At 44.0% G+C, this 20680-nt stretch overlaps 1 protein-coding gene across 1 annotated transcript in view; it reads right to left on the bottom strand.

The window, feature by feature from the left end:
• SSH2 (slingshot protein phosphatase 2) overlaps nucleotides 1–20680 on the bottom strand; it is a 247613-nt gene that overhangs the window by 23508 nt on the left and 203425 nt on the right. The window contains exons 7-12 of the mRNA XM_036766773.1: nucleotides 19481–19549; nucleotides 18609–18674; nucleotides 15330–15524; nucleotides 9155–9248; nucleotides 7966–8094; nucleotides 2967–3013 (exon numbers count right to left, since the gene is read on the bottom strand). Of these exons, the coding sequence (XP_036622668.1) occupies nucleotides 2967–3013; nucleotides 7966–8094; nucleotides 9155–9248; nucleotides 15330–15524; nucleotides 18609–18674; nucleotides 19481–19549 (600 nt within the window). The remainder of the gene's footprint in view (nucleotides 1–2966; nucleotides 3014–7965; nucleotides 8095–9154; nucleotides 9249–15329; nucleotides 15525–18608; nucleotides 18675–19480; nucleotides 19550–20680) is intronic.

Raw genomic sequence — 20680 nt, 5'->3', positions numbered from 1 at the left:
GTTCTTGCGATGGCTCCTCCCTCGACCAGCCTTGGCTTCCCTTCTCTAGATACAAGGCAATCTCTCAATAGTTTTCCTAATATGATGGAGAGAGGTGTATGCAGTAAAGAAATGAAGAAGATCCTTCTTGACAATATATGTAGTGTTTTTTAAAGTAAGTTTTACTCATCCTTCCTGTTATGATAATATCCTTCTATCAACACGGCCCAAGATCACACTCTCCCTTTCTTGGTTGCCACATCACATTACTGAGCTTTTAAGCTCATAAAAATCCCTAAGATCTTTAAAGAAAGTCCTCTTACAAAAGCCACCACCAACTCAACTCTAAAGAAAGCTGCTGGAGAAGTACCATCAGGACAGATGTTTGGATTTTTCTTCCCCTGAGGGAGATCTGATGGCTGGGCTTGCTGCACCAAACCTCAGATTTCACTTTCGGAGGTTAAAAACAAAGACGCAATTTGGGAGCATCATGGAACCTATGCACTGTTGGAACTGGAGGCTCCGATCCTCCTCTATGTAACAGATGATAAGTCCTAAGTCCATGGAGGTTGGCTGGGTTCCTAAGGTCACACAGTAGTTAGCCCCAGGATTGTAACATAGCTCAAGGTTCTCTCCACTGCACCATACTGCTTCTTATTGAACAGAAGCTAGAACAGGGACTCATGGGATTAAGGCTCCTGCCTTCAGGAAGGTTCTTTAGGAAAGACTAAAACCATCCCATGTGGAGGGCTAGTTACTTCCTTTCTGAGTTATCTCCAGGGATAGAGACCACACAACCTACCTCAATTATCCATTACAGGATCTTATCACCTTGTTTTCTTAATGTCCAGCTGTGCAAACAATATTTTTCCTGCTTTCATATAAGCCTATTTCCTCCCCCACCCCCCACGCCTCTATGGACACAAAAAACAACTGCTCCACATCCTCCTCATCTAAACCTTTCACAAACTTGGAGAATAATTAAGCACCTGATTTAGTCTTCCCTTTTCTAGGCTTCATAATTCTAACTCCTTTATCTTCTCCTATAACCAGCTGTTATTCACCCCATGAAGCATGGCTTAGTCCTGTAAAACTAAAAGCCCAACTCTGCCATTTTCAAACAGAGGAGCCTTCGGGTCCAGAAAAGGTAAGTGATTGATTTGCCTAAGGACACAGAAGTCGGAAACATCAGGGCTGAGATTCTGACTGACTCTGACCATCTGTAACACTGCAACGGGCCTATGTCAGTGCAGCTTGAAAGCCGGTTCTTGACTTTTCAAAGTCATGGTTTTTAATACATAAAAGTATCCTGTCCATTTTTTTCCCCAATGACACTGTTACTGACTCCCACTCAGTGTTTTCAGGGCCCAGCCAGGCTTTTCCTCTTCTGAGCTTTTGTTTGTTTTGCTTCTTTTTTCCTCTAGAGTACCCTATGGCCCTCTCGGAAGTACATCCTGTTTGGGTAAGACGAACTGTATCTAATTGGTCATGGTAATTTTGAATGGTATTAGCAACTGTGCCTAATTTAGAATTGTCCCTAATTTTGTTGACCTCAATTCCTCTTTTCAGGTCATCAGTACTAACTAATGCTTTAGGACTGATTGAGGGTCTGGAAGAATCCAGAAAGAGTTTTAAAATGGAGAGAAAGTTAAGAAGGCTCTCTGTTATTTTCATCTGTTAGAAAAACAAACTCTACATTTAGAATTTCTCCCCTAGAGGGTGAAGGACCTGATCCCTCCCAAAAGCTCCTACCCTCCCTGCCTCCTTTCCTGGGCTGCCCTTGTCTCCCGGAGAACATTGCAGGCACTTTGTAAAAAAGGCCTATCACCTGATTGATCTACGGATAAGTGTTCATAGGATCAAGAAAATTCTGTCTAACTGGAAGGGAACTTAGGGATAACCTAGTCTTCTCTTCTATTGATAAAGAAACTGAGGCCAGAGACTTGCTCAAGGTCATGGACATTCAGCATCCCAATGCCTCCCAGCTTCTCAGGGGCCGCCATCTTCTTTCCACCTGCCACTGGGCAAGCCACAGAACTCATGTCTGATCATTACTGCACTTCTCCAAGATCTGTTAGTGGTCTGTACCAATCCTTCAAAACCTCTCTTTGCTCAGTCAGGTGTTTCCCTGACATTTCTTTGCTTGGTGGGATGGTTCTCTAGTAACTCTCAGTGCACCTGAGCTCTTAGGAAATCTTTCCTTGGGTGGAAAAAGTGGGGGGTAACATTTTCTTGTGGGTTTCCTGATGATGAGGACATTAGTGACAGTGGAGCCTCTTGAGACACCAGCCAGCTAGCTCTCACATGCTTGTCTAGAAGGACGGCCCTCAAGAGCTCTGTACTATTTTCTCCTCTTTGACTGGACTGATCTGACCCCTATCCTGGAAGTCAGGGAGAAATCACAGAATTTTAGAATTGGAAGGGACCCTGGTGGTCCGTGATCCCAAATCCAATCCTGAAGCTGGCAATTCCTCCACTAATGCCCAGTAGGCACCAGTCAGAAAAATAACAAGGGAAGATGGACAGCCATTTGCTTCTAGTCCGCCCCTTTTAATTTTTTGCCCTTTTTTTTTTTTTTTTTTTTTTGCAAAACACAAATCTCCTTACTACTTAGAAGTACATGTGTCCACACAGGGTAGGTGTATGTGCCTTATTTCAGAAGCTTATCTATTGGTCATTAACAAAGCTTATTATAATCTAGTTTCTAAACATTTGTTCTTATAATCCTAAATAAGGAAGGAATTTGATGCTGATAGTTAATTTTAAATGACATCAAAGAGTTAAGCATTTTACTTTCTGAAATCATTTTAGTTCACCCCATGTGTTTTTCCTCTTTTGTAACCTCAAAGATTTGTATCCTATCTTTATTAAGCTTTTATTAAGCTTCACAGACAGCTGTGCTGAGTATGAGCTCGGAGCAACAGTAGATGGGATGGGCCAGATGGGTGCCAGTGTTTGTACAGGGCTGCGTCTGATTGGGGGCTTACCCTCGGTTCTGTAGGTCTTCCAAATTGGAGGCATTCCATTCTGAGCCCTGCACAAATAAAATGACAAAATTAGGTAAAGTTAGCTCCCAAAGAAACAAAACTGCAGCACCAGCGTCCTGACAGTAAAGATGGTGGATGACATGGCAGGGCTTAAGCAATCTCACTCACTACAGAGGGGAAATTACTGTGATCCTTCCGGAAAACAGGAAAGGACAGTTATAATGGGAAAAGTGAAAGGAAACAGCAAATATTTCAAAATACCAAGACTGAATCAGATGCAGGTCTAAGTGTTGCAATAAGAAGTGCTACAACCTAGAAGGGAGTTAGATTAGCTGAGGGGGTGGGGGGAGGTTTGCTAGGAAACAACATCAGCTCTGTACTCAAGTTTCCATTTTGGGAAGAGGCCAGTGGGAGACGGACAACTCCACCTTTCCTATCAGGTTCAGGTTCACTTGACTTGTACAGAGAAAGATGGAAATGGTCTTGATGGCTGTGTGTGTCTAGTCCTACAATGGAAGCAAGAACAGCAAAGGGCACCAGGAAGTAAAATAACTAAGCCACAGGAAATGGGGGGCAGGGAGATACAACAGCTCAGCCCTCACTAGGGTCAGAAACCAAACTCCTAAAGGATGAAATTCATCATAGGGAAAGCCAACACTATTCAGCTGCCTGAGAGAATTAATTGCAAATGGCTTGTGAGTTCCTCAGGAAAACAAAATAGTATAGAAAATAAGAAGACACCAGAGTGTTCTGAGCTGATCACCAAGTGAAGCTAGGCCAAAGCCATGCTGCCCAGGATGCAGGGCTATCTTGGGGTCAGCTCCAGTGAATACCATGCATATCAAACCCCAGGGCTCTCCCACAGATCCAGCCTGACATGTGGACATACTTCTGCTGTGGGGTTTGCATCACTCTCAGGAGACCTATGCAAGGAGTTTTTCAATCTTCTTCACAACATGCCATGCAGAAAATCTCAGGACAATTTCAATTTTAAAATGTGCAATTTCCATCTTTTCTCTCCCTTTTCTTTCATCATGCCCTGGCCTAAATCCCTTAATGAGAAAACTCTTTTAAGATATCAGCCATAGGAATCATCTTTTCCAGAAACTCAACCTTTTTAGCCAACCCAAGAAGGACATCCCAATTGGTGCCCACAGAAGTGCTTGGCAGACAGCATCAGCCATACAAAATATCCCATTACTGGGAGACCCAGGAAGGTTCTTGACTTGGAGTCTATAGACCACATCCCCCTCTCTTGCCAAAAATGTGTGGATAGGTTTCAGGGGTTTTGGGAGCTTGGATGGGAAAAAAAAAAACCTGCCATTTTTAGTTTTACTATCTCTAACAGAAATACAGTGCTTCTTTCAATTACAAATGGAGACAACAAACTACTGCAGTTTTAGCAGAGTCTATGACTTGGGTGTCCAACAGAAATCACAGATATTTTCATATAAAACGCTTGTCATTGCAGACATCTCAAGATATTATTTATATTCACCACTCCTGTAGTTATCAGCCCCCCTGCTATACTGGACTTAATCAAAGTCTTCCTGTCTATGGATTGTAATTCAATATAATTGGTTTTCTCTGTAACCCGGTTATGCATTTAACTACCCGTTTCTGAGAAGGGGTGCCTGGGCTTCTCCAGGCTGCTGCCCAGGACACAAACCAGGTTCAGAACTCTTGCACCAAGGCCACAGCAGCATTGTTGTAAGGGAGTTGGCCAGGGAAAGCCCTTTCTTCACCCTTTTCCTTATCTCCACATAGGAAGCGCCATGAAGCGAGGCACAAGCCACTGCTGCCCAATGGCTGCTCCCTTGGAGGGAGGTGTATGCCTCTTTGTAAGGGGCAAAGAAGCCACATTTCACTCTAGTGTTTATCTCATGAGCTTTCCATCTACTAACTCATCTCCCATGGGCTCTCTCTGCAGTGAAGGTGCCCATGGTGTGAGAGCGTTTAGGGGCCTTCCAATGAGGATGCCTTTGTTGACCTTCACACAGTATTTTGCCTCAGGGACTTTGTCTCTCTTTTTTCACTGTATCCAACATTCCTGGGCCTTGCCCACCTCATCCAGAAGCCACTTGCTGTTGGCGGATGTCTTCCTCTTCCACTTTGCTACCAAGTCCAACGTCCCAGGAGACTGAGTTTGGGCAGATTCTTCCAGCTCCACAGAGAGTCTCAGTAGAGAGTCTGAAGAAGCTTCTCTTGCTGAAGATGACCAGGCTTCCTCCTAATCACAACCACCCACACATTTCCTTTAAGTTCACTCTTCATACCAGTGTAACAGCAACCACACTGGCATGCCCAGGATGGCTGCTAGTGCAGTCTTAGATCTGCTTTATTAAGGAAAGCAACTTAAAAGGGATCAATGATCTTCTTTAATTACATAGAAAAAATACAAAGAGAAATAAAGACCAACAGAGAGGGCTCTACTGCCTGAATCAAAGCTTTATATCCACTGAATGGAGCGAACCTTTACCAGTGAGGAACACATGGCCACTCAGAGCCTCGACTAGGGAATTACATCTTTCCCATAATCAAGCCCCCAAAGCAAAAGCTCACCTCTCAGAATACATACTCTTTCAGCTAATACTCTTTCAGTGCCTAATCAGAAATTAACAAAAGGTGTGTAAGCCTTCCCACAAGCAAGCTTCCCTTAATGACCTCTATGTGAGGCCTACTGATGGGCAGGGGAAGATCTTATTCCCTATTGACCTTACAACCAGTCAAACTCCTTCCACACAAATCCACAGGAACAGACACTTCCAACAGGAGGGAGAAATGCTGCCACCTCATTTGTCCCAGGCTGGGCCTGTTCCCTGAATGGCAGCTATGCACAAGATGAGTTGCCCTTAAAGAAAATTAACACCTCAACTTGCATCTGGAATAAGATGTCTTTTCCCTGTGGATTTCTGGGAAACCCAGGAGAACACAGATGCCCTTTGGACAAATGACGTGGCAGAACCAAAAAGGAGGGAACTGCTGGGGAAAAGTAGCTGAAATAGAATTAAGAGGATTTTGAGCTCTAAGGGAGTCTGGTAGTTACCTAAGCCAGCAGCCTCATTTTAGAGAGAAGGAAGCTAAGACCCAGGGGGCCTCAGTGACTTGCCCAAGGCCCACTAGCAGACAGTAAATAGGCTCTCAGCCAGATCCTCTACCATACTTCAACCTGCAGCGCATGGAACAGAGATCAAATACAAGTTTGTGAGATGAAGAAATGAATGAGCCCATCACAGAAGACAAGGTAATCTCATCACACTACTGCTTTGGAAATGGTTAAGCTTCAAGATTCATCAGTATTATTTCCCAAGAAAGGAGTATATTCAAAATATTACAAGTTATCTACCCTGGAAGAAAATATTATGTAACATGGAATTTTTTTGGGTTCTACATCCTCTTGACTGAAAAAAAGGGTTCTTCCCTTGTTTGTGTCCTGCATCTCTTGGGCAGCAACCTGATGACACTACTGTGGTCTGCTGACAACATTCATAATTGAGGGAAACACTAAATTTGAATTAGAGGTTAGTGAAAATAAAGCTATAAAATCGGCACTACCTAACCTCCACGGCTATTATAAGGGAAGAGTTCTATAACCTGGACAGTTGCAGGGAAATGTGAACTCTTATTAAGCATCTTTTGTATCTGGCTTGGAAATAGCTTCATTTTTACATCAGATGAATCCTCTTAAGTATTTGATTTCAGTCCCCCTAAAGCACAATGGGGTGGCAGGTGGCCCTGGAGGGTCCTGGGTGGTTGCTATGAATCAGGATCTGACCATATCTGGTATTCATTCTTTCCCAGGTTGGCTGTGAGGCCATCACAACCCCAGTTCTGGATGGGGATGGCTTCTAGTCTCTTGCCCTCGGGAAGCCAGAGGCCTCTCTGGAAGATGGGACATCCACTGTGTAAGCTGTAGCAGGGCTGTGTGCAGAGGGCGGGGGCAGGGCCTTTCAGAGCCTTCTAGAGAGAACACACAGATTCTTTCCAAACTGTATGGGGCCTTTCAAAAGAGCAGGGAATTTGATCCCCTGAGGGAAGTAGGCGCAGCAGCCAACAAAGCCAGGCACTTCATGTATGGAAAGGTCAATGGCAAGTTTTGCAGTGGGATCTGCATTCACAGTTGGCAACAACCATTGGACAATATTAAAGGAAGGAGTGGAGGCCCTCCCTCCCCCGCCCTCTTCCAGGGCTGACTCAATGGGGCAGATGCTCGCTCTTCAGGGGAGACTCAGCCTCCTAACTCAGAGCACCACGTTCTCCAGTCTGAAAGGGACCATCTTGGAATTATTCACGGTGGGGACAATATGTAAGAGCTATCCTTCTTCCCTCTCTCTTCTGTTCTACTGCCCCCAGCTCTGTGCAGTCAGAGGACACAAGTTCAGAGTCCTCCTGATGTGGCCATAGGTGGTCACTGGGAGGTCTCTGGGCTTCAGTGTCCCCATATGTAAAATGAACCCATTAGAACAGATGTCGCCTGTGTTCTCTTCCAGGTCTTGATCTATGATCCCATCATTCTTTATCTCTTAGTTATTTCAATACTTGTAAAAGAAATAAAATCCAAACCAGCCCATTTAGGTCTTTGTCAGCATTTCTAGTAGAAGATTTTGTGGCAGGAGGCACAATCTAAAATAATATTTTTAGATCATCTATGGATTTCCATCATGTGGCTCCTCTTGCCATGGACAACACAGTGGAAGATATTTAACGTTTGGGAAAAGAATGTGCTGGGGCACGTACCCAGCTTGTCTTAATGGTGGCTATAACGTGGTCCCACATGACCGGGGGCTCAGGCATCACACCAGAAACTTCATGGTTTCTGGGATTTAAAGAGCACATCAACCTTCACCTTCCAGGAAGATTTCCATGCACATGGTCCAGCCCCAGGCATGTCCAGGATGTGGAAAAGAGATGCAGAAGAATCCCTCCTTGAACCCGATGCCTGAGACCTGTGGTGGGGTTAGAGTCCTGCAAGCACAAGGGAGTGCAGAGAGGCACTTACCAGAAACACATGCTCAAAGATCTGGGTGGGGCTGTCCATCTGTCCGAGGATCACGATCATCTCATTATCTATGAACTCTTTGAACTCCCGCAGGTTGCAGGCCATTTGCATTTCTAACTCTGTGCGTATCTGAGAAGAGAATGGGGGTCACAGATTCTTATATTTTTAATTAAAATTGCAGCTCAAAACTAATTAATTACTTATATATCACTCTGTTTTTCAACTTGTTAGCTTATACTGATGTGATCAGTGCCTACACAATATTTGAATGATGGTTATTTGTATATGCTTACTAGATCACGTTCATATAGGCTGATTGGACATGCCATTGGTAATGTCCACTAGACGCGAGCTCCATGACATAGAGGCTATCCCACAGTTTGCTTTTATATTCCCATAAGCACATATTGTGGTGCTCTGAATACAGCAGGCATACAATAAATCGTTGTTGCATGAATGATTATTGGCTTTGGGGTTCACTAAGTCCTATACGTAGAGGGAAAGATACAATGGCGGCATATGTTAAGGCAAACACCAAGTTACTACTGGTGCGCCTTCCTTCGGTCAGAGGAGCATGCGATGGGGTATGACCCCCAGGGACAGCACCAACCATCAGGATTCTATGCCTCCTACACATTCATATTATTCCAGTTGTAATTACATTTCAAACAATCAATTTAACTCCTTCTACTCCCCTCCCCGTCCAACTTTGTCTGTTAAGGAAATGCTTCAAGAGAATGGAACCTCTATTCTTGTGGAGGTGAGTTCTGAGAGGCTTACGTTTTCTCTCTTAGGACTTTCCAATCATTCCAGAACCAGCAGCAAACCAAACAGGGCAAAATACAATAACTGAACTGCAAAATTATAGAATAGGATTTAGCCTCTCCACAAAAAAGCACAAGCTAGAGACATCTGATTTGCAATCTATACCTAGCACATTTTATTTTGTATTCTGTATTTTTTGATTAATAGCCTTTTGCAGCTCTTCCTGAGAATTGGCAGAGATCCAAACATATAAATTCCATATCTACACAGTATTGAATTGTGTTAATATATGCTATATAGCCCCTTATTTATTCTCAACCACATCATTCATCCTACAACCACAATCCCCTCCCCCCCCCCAGTTTGTTATCACTCTATCCTTTAAGCATAAGCCTAGGAACGACATGGATCTAAAGTCCCTCACCTCTTTGGACGTGATGTTTTCCAAATCCTTCTGCATCATAATTTCCCTTAGTTTGGTCTTGATTAACCTTTCTGTGCGTTCTCGTTCAGTTGGGCTGAAAACAGAAGAAATGGTGATCGTTTAGATGGAGATCAACAAAGGAGGTATAGGCTGACTTGGTGAACGCTACAAAACTGACAAGATGTTGGCATGCACTACATTACAGAGGAAGGAGGTGAAAAATTAAATGTTTTTTCTTTGTTTTTTTTAATATTAATTTTAAAATTTTGAGTTCCAAATTCCCTCCCCCCCTCACCCACTGAGAAGGCAAGCAATATGATGCCCATTATACATGTGAAGTCCTGCAAAACATATTTCCATATTAGCCATATTGCCAAAAAAAGGGCAAGAAAAATTTAAAAAGTGAAGAAAATATGCTTCAATCTGTATTCAGAGTTCATCAGCGCTCTCTCTGGAGGTGGAGAGTATTTTCATTTTGGGTCTTTTGGAACTGGTGTGGATCACCCTAATGATCAGAATAGCTAAGTCTTTCACAGCTGATCATAGCTACAATATTGCTGTTAATATGTATAATGTTCTCCAGCTCACTTCAAGGAATTAATGTTTTAAAGAATATTTTTCTCTTTGCATTTATGATCTAGGAGATGGGGGCACAGTGCATTGGAGGAAGCACTGGATCTGAGTTTGAATCCTTGGCCTGCTTATTACTACCTGTATGGTCTTAGGAAAGTCGATGCCCTCTTTAAGCCTCAATTTTCTCCTCCTCAAAATCAGGAGATTAAATGACTTCCAAGGTTTCTTCTAGCTCTAAATTCTATGGTATAAGGGTTACCATGCCCACACTATAAGGAAGAATATGGCAACGGAGCTAAGTATACACCAAGTGCTCTGGGAGCTCCAGAGAAGAGAAAGAAAACATATGCTTGGGAGGCAGGAAGGGCAAGGTAAGAATAGGGAAGACTTCATAAAGGAGGTAAATCCTTGAAGGAAAGGTAGGATTTCAGCACATGGCTATTTGATCCTAGGGGCAATAGGAAGCACTGGAGTTTACTGAGTAGGGCATACCATCTACACTGTCACTCTGGTAACTGAGGAGGGTGGTGGGGAGGGAGAAGGGACAGGCAGGGAGACCAATTAGGAGACAAACTCAGTAGTCCAGGTGAGGCAGGGGAGGAGTGGTGGCACAAGGGACTATGTAAAGAGGGAAGGCAATGCAGACAAGATGTGTTGTGGAGACACAAATAACAAGGTCTGGCAGCTGACTTAATACACGGGGTGAATGAGAGTGAAGAAACGAAGTTACACCAAAATTGAGAACCAGAAAGGTTGGAGAATAACAACAGGGAAGTTTGGAAGAAGGGTGAACCTGGGAGCAAAGAGAACGAGCTCTGTTTTGGACATGCTGAATTGGAGAGACTGAGGGGATCTCCATTCCAAATATCTAACAGGCATTTGTTGTTGAGGAATTAAGAGTGCAGGAGAGAGACTCAGCTGGGAGTCATCTGTAGGGAGATAATAATAGAACCGCGAGAGGAATGAGATCACCAAGTATAGAAAGAAAAGAGAAGACGGCTCAAGGCAGAGCCTTCAGCATCCCCCGAGCTGGAGAATACGCTGGATGAAGCTGCAGCAATGGAGACTCAGCAGTGGTCAGACAGGAGGACAACCAGGGGAGGGCAGAGGCATGGAAAAGGAGAGAAGAGGCCTTCTGGATACTGGGGGATTATATGTAAGGAGATCATGGGCTCCCATTGTTCTTGGTTGCCCCCAAATCTTTTGTGGCGAGATCCCAAGTCTGACCCACTGGGTGACGTCTTGTGTTCTCTGCTATCTCAGATTGCTTTTGCACAGACCTTTCAGTGGGTGTGTTCTGTAGGAGATGGGAAGGCCATGTTGCCCACCTCAGTTAGGAACACCACGACCCCCTCCTAGGTTCAGGTTCTACCTTTGCTATTCACTGCTGGTATGACTTTGGGAAGCTGCTTTACCTTTCTGGACTTAATTTCTTCAGATGAGGAAGCAGATTAGATAATCTGGACTAGGTAATTTCTGTGGTTTCTTCCAATGCTAAATCTATGATTTTAGGATTCATTCTCTGTCTAGGAATGAAATTCAGGAACCAGGTCATTAAGATATGTCCCGGATGCTTACACAATAATTTGAGATTAAGTGCAATAACAAGCGACATTCAGCCCTTCATGTTTTACAAAGCTCTTTCCTGACAACAAACCTTAGAGGTAGAGACTAAAAACACTATTTTTCTGTCTTATGTATGAAGACATGGAAGTTCTGAGAGGTTATCTGACTTGCCCACCCTCCACTTCCAATGAATGTCAGAATTGGGCCCTGACAGTTAGGTGGTGCAGTGGATAGAGCACTGGCCCTGGATTCAGGAGTTCAAATGTGGCCTCCGACCTGTGACACTTACTAGCTGTGTGACTCTGATAAAGCCACTTAACCCTAACTGCCTCGTCAAAAAAAAAATTTTTTTTAAAATAATAAAAAAAAGAATTGGGCCCTGATCCCAGGTTTTCTCTCACCAATATCAGCTCCCAGAAGAATGGCTGGCTTTCAATCCAGTTTAGCCTGTATTTGAACAAAATTGTTGGGCTTCCTTTGGATTTCTTGCCCACTTAAAAAGTCAATAAACATTCATTGAGTGTTTACTATGTACAGGCATTGTGCGAAGCACCGAGGATACAAAAAGAGGCAAAAGACAGTCCCTGCCCTCAAGAAGTTCACAATCTAATGGGGAGACAACAAGGAAACAAGCACACACAATCAAGCTTTATTCAGGATAAACAGGAAATAAGAGAGGGAAGGTGCTAGAACTAAGAGGGCTTGGGAAAGGCTTACTGTAGGAGAGGGGATTTTAGCTGGAACCTAAAGGAAGCCAGGAAAGCAGCAGGCAGAGATGAGGGAGAGTGTTCCAGGAATGGGGGCCAGCCAGAGAAAATGCCTAGAGCCAAGAGAAGAGGGTCTCGTTCATGGAAGAGCCAGAGGCCAGTGTCACTAGACAGAAGAGTCTGTGTCAGGTAGTAAGATATAATAACACTGGAAAGGTAGGAGGGGGCATGTTATGAAGGCTTTGAATGTCAATAGAGCATCTTGTATCTGCTCCTGGAGGCAACAAGGAGTCAATGGAGTTTCTTGAGAAGGGAGAAATGACAGGATTAGGCCTGCACTTTGGGAAAATCATTATTATTATTATTAAATAAAATTACTCTTGGAACTCTGACTAGGGAAGTAGGTCTCCAGTTGCTTGCAAGGTAACTGCGCCCTGAGCCATAACACAGCGACGCTCTTTTATACTGTGTTTCACGGGAGGGACCCAGACACGGTGGCCGGCTCTGTTTTGTCTTTCCTCCCCACCTACCCAAGAAAGGTATCAGCTGGATTCGTCCTTACATGGAAATGGAAAAGGGCTAAGTCCTTAGGCATGCTGCCTACTCCTGCTGCTGACAGCCTTATCACTGGCTGTAAAAATAGCTTCAGTAATATCTGAAGGTGGACACTCTAAGCCCACAACTATGGGCTTCCTGCTGCTCCAGCTCACCTGCAGGCTGACAGCTCACACCCGGGCTCTTTCTCTGATACTCAGCCTTGGTGTCTCTATGGAGTACAATTCTGAACTTCCCTCTCTGACTTTTCTCCAGACAAAGTCAATGAGGACAAACAGGAGAAAACAGCACATACCAGCCAGCCATTTCTTTTTCTCACTGAAGTCTTGGGTTCTGGTGTGAATGGGCTAGCTGGATGTTCAGACTCAATAACCTCCTGCTTTATGCTTCTTGGCCTTTACTGAGGAAAAGCCAAACTCAGGTGTATGTGACTGAAGTACTCACATCAGAACGCTTTTCCAGGAAGGTTCAGGGTTCAGAGGTAGCTAAAATGTGACTCTAGCGATAGGCTTTTCCATTTAATTTGGGGTTTTAGGGAAGGCAAATGTGAGTTAATTTAGTTTTCAAAATATGTTCTTACTGGCAAGGAAATACAAGTTGCAACTCAAGTCAGGTGTGGACCTTGGAGACCCTAAATGAGAACTGTGACACCAAGGTGATGTCAAACACAGACTACATATAGGGGAGGTCTCAAGGGGATGGATCCCAGTTCAGTTCAACTCAACAGTACTTAACGTGGGGACCTTGGGTTGAGCATGGGTGAAACAAATGCAAAATGAACTAGTCCCTGTCCTTGAGGAGCTATTTACCAATGGGACAGAACCTATATGTGAAGAAGTAATGGCAAAGGAATTTCAAGAAGGAAAAAGTACTAATAACTCCGTGTGTGTTGGGGGGAACAGAAGGAGAGAGAAAGAGACAGATAGACACGGGGTGGGGTGGTAGAGGGAAGGGGAAGGAGGAGGAGAAGGAGGGAGAGGGAGAGAGAGAGAGGGAGGGAGGGGGAGAAAGAGAGGGGGGAGGGGCAAGAAGAGAGAGAGAGAGAGAGAGAGAGAGAAGAGAGAGATGGGCAGGGGGAGGAAAGCAGAAAGGTCTCCGGTGGGTGGCCCATGAGCTGTGCTTTGTAGGAAGGGAGGGATTCTAAGAGATAGTGGTGAGGAGAGGATGTATTCCAGACAAGTAGGACCATCTGAACAAAGGTATGGAAACAGGGCAATGTGACTGTCACGGAGAGTAACAGGACTAATAGGAAAAAAGATGGGAGAGGGAGGTGGGAGTCATATTGTGGAAGTTGTTAAACTTGAGGCTGGAGAATTAGACATTCCATTTGGCTTTTTAAGTGATTTCCCCAGTGCCAGCTCTAAGTTCTGCTGAACAAAAACACCACGACAAGACAGTCATCGATGAGACTCTAGGACTGCCTCCCTGTTCCCGATTCCCCAGTCTCTGACTCCAAGTCTGCACTCACTGGAGGGGCACAGTGCCTGGTGACTACCTCTAGGTGGGAGTTGATCATAGACTACTCTAGAATTTCAGTAACTTTCAGAAACACTCCCCTCCCTAATTGCTTACTGGTCCCCAACTCATCAACCAAGAACACGACTCCTCCATATAGTTTTATCCATCTACTACTTTTCTAGAATTCTTAGTTTTCAGTTTTTCTTCTTATGAAGATCAAACACAGGTTTTTATTCTAATCAGGTCTTTTCTAGTGGTGGGCTATTTTGGCATAATTACAGGAACTCAAGGGTGAATCCTGTCCACAAGGCCAAAAAGCCACCAATCCTCATCCACAGAGCATTTACCAAACCCACAAAGATCAATTAAGAGCAAATAAACATCCTGATTAATTTTCTTATCTGGAACTGAGTCTGAAAAAGCTCCCAAAATATTAATACAAAACTTCAACACACTGACCTATAAAGGAAATAAACATTAGTTCTACCATGGGCCTTAATCCAATTCAGGGTGCATCAGAGAGACATTTTAACATGTCTAGCTCTTCCTACAATCGCAATTTCTGATTCGCATTTAATGGGAGAAAGGCCAGTCTGAAGTTTAAATTATAGAATTAAATGAAAATTTATTTTTTTCAAATGCTTAACATAGGCTAAGGGTTGGCTTTAGGGGGCCTACTAATAATGAGCAAAGAATGATTTATAATGAAAATAACACTATTTTATGTAAATTTGTCTCTGAATCTTTGAAAACCAAGTAAGGTAAATATTTTTCTACAATCATTGTTATCAACTCCCACTGCACATATAAGCATACAAGTAAATTTTAGCCTAATCCCTTTTTGAATAATTACAAACTCTACATTAGCAGTACATCAAGGAATGAGATTTTTGGTACTGAGTTTATGGATTAAGTTTCTAGGTTGCTGAGACTATGCTGCACAATAAGACAGCTTGTTGGTATTACTGCAGGGGAGAGAAAAACATTAAATCTCTTGAGGTGGGATCTTTCTATGTGACAGAGATACAGGACAGCTGTTATGAATGACTTCTGCCTAAAGCATAGACTGGTTTATGATGATACTCTAGCAAAGAGGTTATTAACCTGAGATCCTTGTGTTTTTTTAAAATATTTTTTATCATGGCACTTCAATATTTGTAACCCTGTATATTTTATTTTATGCATTTAAATATATTGTTTCGAGAAGGGGTTGGTCCACAGGTTTCAGCAGACTGCCCAAGAGGTCCATGACACAAATGAAGCTGAGAATATGGCAGCTGGGTATTTAGTCACTACTCAGCAGCAAGAGTACTCACATGTCTGTAAAGAGAGCTGGTGAATCTGGCCGGTGGGACTGCACATCTCGCATGGCATTCCACTCGTTGACTGATGACTGGTCGGAGTTGATATGGCTCTCATAATAACTCACCCAGGTTAGGAACAGGCTGCCTGGGTAATAGTTATGACTTCTGGCCACTTCGCATGCTTTATGTAAACTTTGTAACGCAGACCTGAAAGACATATTGGAACATGAACACTCATGGGCCTGAGGCAGACTGAAGAAAAAAGAGATTATTCATATAAACCATAATCTAGTCAACTTTACTTCACAAATCCTAGAACTGAAGAACCTGCAGTGATTGCCGACCCAAACCCATCTGAAGGATGCCCCTTTCCTCCTTCATTATTTCTGACAAGTGCTCATCAGTGATGAAGAACTCCTTAACTACTCAAGTAGCATTTTCTTTTTTGAGACAGCTCTCACGGTGAGGAAGGTATTCCTTATGTTAAGCCCAAATCATCTGTATCTCTATAACTTCAACCCAGTGAGCTTAGTTCTGTTCTCTGGGGCCAGGCAGTGTAAGCCTTAATCCCACTTCCATATGATAAGACAACAGCAGTAATATTTAAATACGGAGCTCACGTTCACCCTAAGGCTTCTCTTCCACAGTTCCTTCAGCTGATTTTTTGCAGGCATGATTTCTGTATCATTTGCCCAGTATCTTTCAATATCAATTTTTAAACCTTGGAGAAATCGTTACTTACAAGGTTGACTGGATATTTTGGATTCTGACCATACAGCCTCCGATCTGAATTTAGCCACGCCAACGCCGTATCTTTTCACTTTTATTTTTCTTGTGGAAGGGAGTGATGCATTACTCATCCTTAATGAATCTGGCCCGAGGACCCACAAAGCATGTGGCATCTTAGTGGGGTCGAATTTCACAGCGGGGCCATCATCGAACTAAAGATATGCGATGATTTAATGACTAAGGGGCAATGGATATTTCCCACTGACTCAGAATCTTGCCCCAACATAGTGTCCCCTTGATTCCTGGGATACTGATACGTTGTGCTCAGAAGAGTTCTCATGCAAGGCCTTAAGTCATGAGGGTCACCCTGGGCATTACCAGGAAGCACTGGCCTCTAAGAGGGCTCTCATTGCTGCTACCTTCTTTAAACTACCTACACATATTCGAAATGCTTCTGAAGAACAGTTCTGGCTCTTTTGAACAGCCATTAAATCTGCTGATTCAGGACCCAGAAAGTCAAGACTGACAGAGGGAGAACTCTAGTCAGTTAACAAGATAACCCTGGGACCCTACAGCTCAGAAACACCTTCCTGGTCAGACAGCCACGTCTCTCTCCCAAGAGGGAGAGCACAATACCACTAACCATTTCAGACTGGCCAATCTGTTTTCAGACAGGACGCAGATTTCCACTTAGAAACTAAGTTAGGAAGCCCATTTTAGTTACAAAAGGCAAAGCTCAAGTATCAGAGAATTTCAGTAAAGCCATGTCAGTTGCCCTGTCTCCCAGCAGAGTTCTTGCTCACTGTAATAGGATAATTGCAGGTTCCATGAGGCATGTTTCTTGAACCCTAGAGCATGTACTTAAAACCTAAACCACTAACTCTGGTACGACATCTCCTCTGAGGTCCTTCCAGGTGCTGGCTACTTTAAGTACATGTCAGCCGGGATGTACCTGACTTCTGAGAAGCTGCTACAGCTACCTTCCCATTAGGGGAAGCACTTGGAAAACATGACACTTTGATGTGGAAATCAGTTTATGTAGCAAACCAAGAAAGGCCTCTCTCCAAAAAGCCAAAAGGGCTCAGGCCAGTCCGTCTACTACAGGACATCAAAGCCTGACCCAAGGTTGCTAATTGAATCCACAGGGTTTTGAGAAAGAACACAGCTTTGTACACTCCAGCAATTAGGCTGAAAATGCAGTTGTTCCTGGGGTCTTCCAGCAGACTCCTGTTATTTGGCTCCATCTGGTACCAAAGGGTGGATCAGGCACCACTAAGCACTGGGCAGAGCGGGTCATGTGTACTCCAGGAGATGGATTCTCATGAATCCCTTTGAATCTGAGAATCAGCTACAAACACAGGTCCTGAAACTGTGTCCTGTGCCTCAATTACTGCATCAAGTGATAAGACTGTGAATAGTTCAGATCAGCCCTTTCCCCTAATCACCTGATAACAGCCAACTGGGGCACCCAGGTAGATTATCTCTCCCGGGTCTGTTTCTGAGGCTCTTGTTTCTGGCTTGGCTCTCCTTCCCCAGCCCCTTGGTCATCAGTGCTTCCACCAGAGGGCAGGCAGGCACCTGGACAGGAAGTGAAAGGCACGTCCTTCCACTTGGATTAACTCATGAGGCTCATAACCAACTCATAATCAAGCCACCACTCTTATTTTTTTTGAAAACATGGAAGAAGAAGAAAGGAGTTCCTTCAGGATACTAGTCAGGGATGGTCTAATTTTCAAAAACTACAGTTTTCCACTTGTAAAAATATAGACTTGTTTATGTCAGTAGATAGTTATAGTTTAGAAGGGGAAGGAAAGAGAATAAACACTTATACGGTGCCTACTATGTGCCAGGCACTGTGCCAAGTGCTTTTTACAAATCTTAACTCATTTAATCCCCACAACCCTAGGAGGCTATTACTATCCTCATTTTACAGCTAGGGAAACTGGGCCAGTCAGAGGTGAAGTGACTTGTCCAGGGTCACATGGGCCAGATATGAACTCAGATCTTCCTGAGTCTAGGCCTGGCACTCTACCCACTGCACCACCAGCTGCGTCTCAGGCAAAGAAGAAAACTTCAAAGGTGCAGTGAATGGGTGCTTGGATGGCCTACCTTATCTATGATAAATACTTCAGGAAAATGCACTGCTAGATCTCCTCTCTGCCCTGAAACCCGAAGGCTAATTGGCTAGCAGGAGTGATGCTAAGGCATGAGCACTGGACCAGGAGGTTGGAAGACCTGTGATCCAGCTGGGCTCTGTTTCTCAGTCACTGTGCTACCCCAGGGAAGCCACAACCTCTTTGGGCTTCAGTTTCTTCCCGCCCGGTAAGCCTACAATTCTAAGGTCACTGCTTCCTTTCATTCTTCACTAGTACTTGGGCCTCTGATTTTGACACTGCAGTGGTGGTCAGTGGCTCACCATTCAGCATGCCAGCCAGACCAATATATCACACACAACAGCACTGGAAGATAAGCATTTACACGGTCTGCTGCCATGTCAAATGCCCCTTCCTCACAGCCTCTCTCTCAAGAACACATAAACAGATATTTAAAAAGACATCTTACCACATTGCCTGCACGGACACAGGTTTGAATATGTGAACTCTGTTATCCGTTGAAACGCTGAACCCACTAAGGAGAAAAGAGAATAAAACAAATACCACCAGTCAGAGGGGGTTACTCCCGTTGTGCTTTTCAAAGCTCTTTCCCACTCTGGCACAGCTGGTGTGGCAGAAGGGATGCCAGCACTTGCATGGAAACCCACCATGGTCTAGCACTCGAGTGAAAAGCTTACCATAGGAATGATTATGGCTAGTTTTTATATGTTGTGAAAAACAACTGGAATTGCACAGTCAAGTCAGGGCACAGCTTTCAGTCAACAGAGACTTCCAGCTGTAGGGGGGGACAAACTGTCCTGGTGTGCATTACAATTTGGAAGACCTCTAAGATACAGAAACTGAACTCTGGCATTGGGAGCTGCTGCGAACAGCTTGGTCTCTTGCTTCCTGTTATTAGGACAGCCTCTTATAACCCTGGGGTCACTGCTGAGTATGTTGTGACTGGCACAGGAAGAATGTTACACAGTAGGGCAACAGCTGGCAGAGAAGCAACACACTTGATTGAAACAGGATGTATCATCCTCTGGGCTACTGCAAATCACTCAAGCTCTGACTTAACTTCTGGCCATTTGAGTGGCTTTTTCTTGCTTTGAGACTTACAAGGACCACACAGATACAATGCTTAATCTCTGGCCTAGAAGCCCAAGAATTAGAGAAAATGGAAAGTTATATATTTTTTCCCACTATTTTACAAAACATGTTTTAAAAGGACTCATTGAGCTTTTGGCCTGACAGTACAGTGGCCTCCCATTCAGCTGAATGAATGTGCAGTAAGATGGAACCCCACCCATGGGCATAATGAAAAGGGGAAGCTCTTACCCATCACCATCCAAATGAATAAGGGTGTCACTCCAGAGAGGCAGGACCAGACCCATGGTACAAGTGCTACTGTGGGAACAAGAGACCCAGTCATTTCCTGCTATTTCAAAGCACAGTTGATTTTGAAAAATTCATCCAACAAGGAAGAGAAACTACTAGGTTACACAATTCCCAGTCAACTCTGAGGGTTGTCTTCATTTGTGTTTAATGAAAGCCTTTGAGACTGTGATTTCCAATACCAGGAGGCATACAGAGCATGGCAGTTGAAGGGAATACAAAAGTAAAGGAGGGGTAGGGTAGCTACTAGGGATGGGGGTGGAGTAACAAAATATACACACAGAAAACAACTTTAGAACATTTGGGAAGCCAAGTTCGGATAGTGAGAAGCCATGAAATTGCCACCACTATTGAAACTTGGTAAGAATGTCAGCAATGAATAATAAAGCCCATGTATGGTGTCTAAAGGCTAATGAATCTGGGCAACCTTCCAGTAAAGTATCATCATCTCTATTTTAATAGACACAGATTAAGCAACTGGCCTCAGGGACCTAATACTACATCAATGAACGGGCTGGGGCTAACAGCTAAGAGATCCTAACTCTCAGCCTGTGCTCAGATCATTAACCACACAGGTTCTCCAGACAAGGGTGAGCCACCAAATATGGTTCCACTGTGCTTGCCTCTAGGCCTTTGGGAGTGAGATCCAAAACCCTGTCTTGTGGTCTTGTGGTGGGCTAGTTTCTCCATAACGCTCTATACTCCCTGGTTTAAGAAGAATCCTGTGCTCTGCTGTGGGTGCTTAGGGATAATTTATCTAAAAGAGATGGGGACTTATTCTTTAATAAATTAAAAATCCTAAACAAAGGTAAGAGAGGGTGTGTGTGTGTGTGTGTGTGTGTGTGTGTGTGTGTGTGTGAGAGAGAGAGAGAGAGATAGAGAGAGAGAGAGAGAGAGAGAGAGAGAGAGAGAGAGAGAGAGAGAGAGATTAGCTTGCTTCAAAAACAGAAGGTAAGTAAGCAAAGTGAGGAACCTTACACCTGTCCCTGCGGCTGTGTGGCTCATGAATGTCTGGCTGCCTGTGTTCTGTCTAATGTTTTCTCTTGCACTCACTGCCCCAGGTGTTACTCAACACCACCACCAGTGATTCCAGAGCTCATGAGATTCAAATCAAGGTTGGAATAACTTACTCACATTAGAATC

The sequence above is a fragment of the Trichosurus vulpecula genome, chromosome 7 (assembly GCF_011100635.1).
Source record: "Trichosurus vulpecula isolate mTriVul1 chromosome 7, mTriVul1.pri, whole genome shotgun sequence".
NCBI lineage: Eukaryota > Metazoa > Chordata > Mammalia > Diprotodontia > Phalangeridae > Trichosurus > Trichosurus vulpecula.
This window is presented reverse-complemented; position numbering and strand designations above follow the sequence as displayed.